At 31.3% G+C, this 5609-nt stretch overlaps 1 protein-coding gene across 2 annotated transcripts in view; it reads right to left on the bottom strand.

Annotated features, from left to right (window-relative positions):
- The window catches only part of LOC105458902 (fatty acid hydroxylase domain-containing protein 2), a 20206-nt gene continuing 14597 nt past the window's right edge, over window positions 1-5609 (bottom strand). For both annotated transcript variants that reach the window (XM_011704509.1, XM_011704508.1), the window contains exons 3-6: window positions 3286-3389; window positions 2636-2963; window positions 945-1217; window positions 1-722 (exon numbers count right to left, since the gene is read on the bottom strand). In XM_011704509.1, coding sequence (XP_011702811.1) covers window positions 563-722; window positions 945-1217; window positions 2636-2963; window positions 3286-3389 — 865 coding nt within the window. In that variant the 3' untranslated portion in view covers window positions 1-562. The remainder of the gene's footprint in view (window positions 723-944; window positions 1218-2635; window positions 2964-3285; window positions 3390-5609) is intronic.

Genomic DNA, 5609 nt, shown 5'->3' with positions numbered 1-5609 from the left:
TTTTCTCTCTATTCAGTCCAACCTTGAATGGCATTTGTATATACAGTCATTATCACTAGATCAGTGAACGGACAGCCGAGTTTCTTTCACGAGAGTCCTTTAACCAGTATAAGTTAAATATTACGCTACATACATGATACGTACATCGAATAAATTTCCAAAAAGATGTAAAATTTTAAATTTTTACATAGGAATAAATAAAGCATTAAACAAAATTCGAAAGGAATGCCAATATATTTAATATTGAGAAACGGAATTTATTTTTCATAAAATTTAAAAGAATATGAAGAAAAGTAAACACAATTACTATAAATTTTCATCGAAAAATAGATAATTGATGATTTCTGACTGCAGAATGATCGAGAATTGTGCATTTACTGAAATTAATTCAATTCTGTTATTGAAGAAGAAGCTTGTCGATCAACCGGACAAAATTGATTATATTTACGATCTATTTCGACTTGGTCGCCGTTGCGGAAATATTGCATTCAACGCGAATAGTTTTTTTTTCTTCGGAAATTATCTTTTGAAAACTTTCATATAGAATCATCGAAAGAGCTCTTTACTTTGCCTTGTACTTTGCCTCGTCTGGGAAAGCTTCCCTGGGCGGTATGAAACTAAGCAACATTATATGACGCATGTAATTCCGCGAGTTGCGGAATTGTGTGTCGGTACCGTGAATGCGGTCCAAAACGCCAAGCACACCGTAGCATTGGTTGAACCTGAAAGTAGTCATTTAAACATAAATTAATTGTATAATCAACAATATTATAAATCTTGATCTTTTTATATGAGACTCATTGTCAGTATAAAGATCATATCTTACGTTACGAAATTTGTGATTTTTAGCATGTATTATAATACATACAATAAATGCAGAGATCGAAATCTCACGTTTTAATATTATTTAAAATGAAAAAGATTTTAAAAGAACGAGACATTACTTTAAATGATGGAAGTCATGTGCTTCCGGCGAAGGGAAGAACGGTAAATGATAGCCGGAGTGTGCATTCAACGTCGAAAGAATCGCAAGGGAGAACCAAATCCAAGCGGTGGCCACATGGGAGCCCATGATGAATACACCCAAGAAGGGTGGAAGTAGATTCGAGCCAATGTTTTCCAAGGGATGACAATACAAAGCGGTAACAGCTATGGGTGCAGTCCATTGATGATGCTGCTTATGTATATACTTGTATAGGGAACCGCTATGGAGAAGTCTGTAAAATAATTTAGTAATAGTAAATATTCTGACGCGCGGTATTCGAACATAACAAATATAAATCTCCATTTAGCATTATTGCAATTCTCACTTTGTATAAATGGATAATATCCTGGCAGGATATTCTGCCTGAAATGATCTTTTTCTTCATTAAAAGTTTTATAGAGTTTAATTGAACATCATTTGTATTCATATTTCTATCTCCGTAATTTTAGTTTAAAATATGTTGACAACTAAATTTATCAAGTTAATATGCAAACAGATAGTTACTAGTTCACAGAGCATTTGCATTTGACTAAATATATTCATTTTGTTTTTACAGTAGCTTACATAAAAATACAACTATATATATTGAAATACTTTTGAATATATTGACATTTTTTTATTTAATAATATTTCCTAGAGAAAAATAAATAAAATTTATGAAAATAATTTTTGGTAATTATGGGAATTCTTATAATTGAACTTTTGTACTTGTTTAAAAATTATAAAACTTAATCGAAGTTTATACTTATTGTTAGATCAAATGTTAATCATTTCTTATACTAACTTTCGTTAATATTATTCAAGTATATTTATGTGATGTATTTTCTTTTTACATATCGTAAAAATCCTTAGCAGTAATTAAGTTTCTTCAATTCTTTTTACAAAAAATTTGTTAGCGTCATTATTTTTTATAAAACTGTGAAGTAACTACTTATTAATAAAATTACAGTTTATGCAAAATATAAGTTTATATGTTTTTATGCTGCTGAGCATACATTGATAATGGTTACTCTATGATTTTATGTAATCGTATTTGTATATATTTACATTTGTTTATTTTTTTCCTTTTCAATGATTCATATACGGATATATCATATAAGATAGATGACGCTATAAATCCCATAAATCAATTTATGGGATTTAATTACTTCTGATGTGAGTTTTACCTTGTCAAGTTGTCTGTTGTCAGCATTTTCATACTTAATTTTATGTATTATTAACTTTATTTCTAATTGCTTGCCAGAGATATCACTTTCGACACTAGTGAATAAAATTAACGGCGGCCGTTGATCGTTTCGACTACAAAGGACCCCGCACAAAACCACGTGAAAATTGGTCCCAGCTAATGTAGCTGAATTTTTGATATTTTGTAGTTCTGATCGTCCTGATCAAAAGTCTCCATAGGCACAAAGTCCAAAAATGAGTAGTAATGTACACTAACTCAAAAACTACTCATTTTTGCACTTTGTGCCTATGGAGACTTTTGATTAGGACGATCAGAACTACAAAATATCAAAAATTCAGCTACATTAGCTGGGACCCATTTTCACGTGGTTTTGTGCGGGGTCCTTTGTCTGCAGATACAAGTTTTATTGAATTTAATATTGCGAATATGGGTTTCTGGATTAGTGACTTCCAAGCAGGATGTACCTGTGCGAGTAATAAAAGCCAATCTCCTCGCATAATATGTGAATCGCGATCTCAGCGAGCACCCAGTGGAAGGTCGGTAGCTCGCGCACCGGGGGGTAACCGCGCCATTCCATGAAGTAATAGCCGAGATACATAATGGGTAAGCCGACGACGATCTGATTGAACAGTACTTGAGCGATCACTTTGCATAACTCCCTTTTGTCCACTGGCTCGTTCGTGCCGGGCTGTATTTTATATTTGCGCAGCACCGTCGGCCGGTTGGTGATATCTAGGATAGTGTAAATTCCACCGACGATCCAGTAAACCGCGAACGTCAACACTAAGGATCCTGCAATACATTAATTAATTTGTTATCTTTTGTATCAATTGTATCCTTTATATCCAATATCAAAAGGAAGGTTCTATAAAACAGTTTAGATTCGCTTTTAAAAATTTTAGTTCAAAAAAATCTTGCAATTATTATTTAATGTCTTAATTTTTTTAAATATTAAAAAATATTACTCGAATTAATCAAAACATTTGTCATTAAAATTAACAATACATTTTTACGTAAATTATTTAACTATTTTTTCATAATAAAACGTAATATATGCTATATAGTATATTTTTGAATGTCTGAAGACTTATAATAAAGTATATGTCGAATTTACCGTAAACCCATAGCGTAACAGGATCATCTCCAAATTTATCCAAAATTTTGTCCCACTGAGCTTGCCAGAAGTCGCCGGATGCACCCCAGAATCTTTGTAAATGCCTGAAATTTCTTTTTCGTTAATAAAATCTAAAAAAATTAATAGATTTATTAGTCAAATAATAATTATATACATATAACTAAAGAATTTATTTAGTCCAGTAAAGATAAATAATTTTTTTTTTACGTAATATCAAAATTCATTATTTTTTGAACCGCTTATATAGAATGTTCGCAAAAATTTTAATTTATTTTTTAATATTTTTTATCAGATAGTTATAAAAAAGTTGGAAAGTTTCAGAAATTATTTAATCTTCTTTCTTGCCGAAACGTGAACATTACTTCTTTCAAAGTAGATAGCAATATTAAATACGCAAATTAATTCGTCTCTTGAAAATTGTCTCTTGAAAAATTGAAGATTTATAAAAAAAATTATAGTAATGATTAAATTGTCATTATCGACTTTATGCCATTTATTTGGCAGATTTTTAATGGTAATAATTCTATCATGATAAAATCTTAATTGGTGGTTTCGAGGCGATTTCGAAGCATTTTCAATTGTTGAAACGTTGTCAATTATCTTGAAATGTGTATCTGCTAGGATCTGTTGCAGTAATCTAAACAAATAGAATAGTTGCAGAAATCTAAACAAATAAAATCTAAAAAGATCATGTCTGGTGAGTTAGTTGTGAATGAAAATTTTCCATCTCAAGGAGAAAATGACATTCTTTATCGCTTTTGTGAACGAGCGTTGTCATAGATTACTTCTTTATCAATAAATAGTCTCCATTGATGAGATGTTTTTGGCAGCAATCTACTGTGATTGTTTCGTCTGAATTTAGCAATTTATAATAGAGCATGTCTTTCATGTTTTCGAAAAGCAAAATCTTCTTAGCTAAGGTATTAGGTTTTGCAGTCATAGTCGATGTTATCAGTTGATTCAGTTGGAAAAATCCACTCAGGATTTTTCTATGCTCTCAAATTAAATTGTCGTATAGAATTTTCATCATCCATTACAATTTGGTACAAGAAATCCTTTTTTTCTTTTTAAGATAAATAAAGTTATGATTAATATCAAAGCATCGTCATTTGTTATATTTTAGCGTATACGCGAAAAGAGGACGCGGTAAAGTCTCACGCCAAAAATATCATCCATTCATGATCTTCCTTTTTTCGAACTTTTCCCAGTCACTGCAGTCAAACGGAAATCATCTCTCGCATGAATCCGATCACTGCAATGCGAGCTCTTCTTACATTTGTACGGAGTTCTCCTAGCCAATAGTTGCTGCAGTTCTTCATTATCAAATTTTCAAAGTTGGCTGGGACGTTCTCTGACAATGAGATCAAATTTAATTTCCATCACGAAATCTTTAATATCATTTTTTGCATGTTCGATAAGCATATTAGCTTCATCGAGGGCAGCAAATCATTTCAGCGACTTCAACAATATTTTTTTTAATACAAAAATTAAGAATGCAGTATCTTATAAATATATCTTTATCGTCGCCTATCAATCAATTCATTGCTGTTTTTTGAGATTATAATGCTGAATTCATTTTGTGAAAAAGTATTTACTAGAATATAAGAAAGTTTATTAAGATTTAACACAAAATGGCATTGTAAACATCAAAGTTCTAATTTTTCAAGAAGTTTTGTTCTTTTTCTTACAAGGAAGATGTACAGCATATATAAGACTGATGGCAGTTCTAACGAAATGCGTAAGCGCTTACTCATAGTCGTATAGACGTAAAGCAGAGAAAAACGTAAACGTATAAATCATTAGTACTTACGTATACGTTCTTTTTGTCTTACTTACGTCCACGACTACGGCAGAAGTGCTTACGTCTTGTTTTCCACCGTTTATCAGCATCAGCCTGAGTTGAGCAGCATAATGATACATGATGCACAGAAAGTACACGCATACGTCCATTATGGTGACATGTTTTTTATTGTAAATGACAAAGGACTGTCATTTCAGGTATTTCAGGTAGCTAAGAGTATTCTTTAGATATTTATTTTTTCAATCAATTTTGTTTCGTTTTTATGTTTTATTATTTCGAATCTGTTTCAGATTTAAGGCCAAGCTTGTTCCAATTTCAAATATGAGAAAACTATATAGTATCTTAGATGCCTAATAAATTCTATATGAATTTTTCTGAAATCCATTAAACTACGCAGTTTAACGGCTGTACATGGATTTCAGAAAAACTTATATAGAATTATTTATTAGGCATCTAAGATCCAGCCGTAAATGCGCTCTCGAAGTTAGTTGTGTTATTCACT

Source organism: Wasmannia auropunctata, unplaced genomic scaffold (assembly GCF_000956235.1).
Source record: "Wasmannia auropunctata unplaced genomic scaffold, wasmannia.A_1.0 LD334251.1, whole genome shotgun sequence".
NCBI lineage: Eukaryota > Metazoa > Arthropoda > Insecta > Hymenoptera > Formicidae > Wasmannia > Wasmannia auropunctata.
Note: the sequence above shows the minus strand (reverse complement) of the source record. Positions and strands in the feature narration are given on the sequence as shown.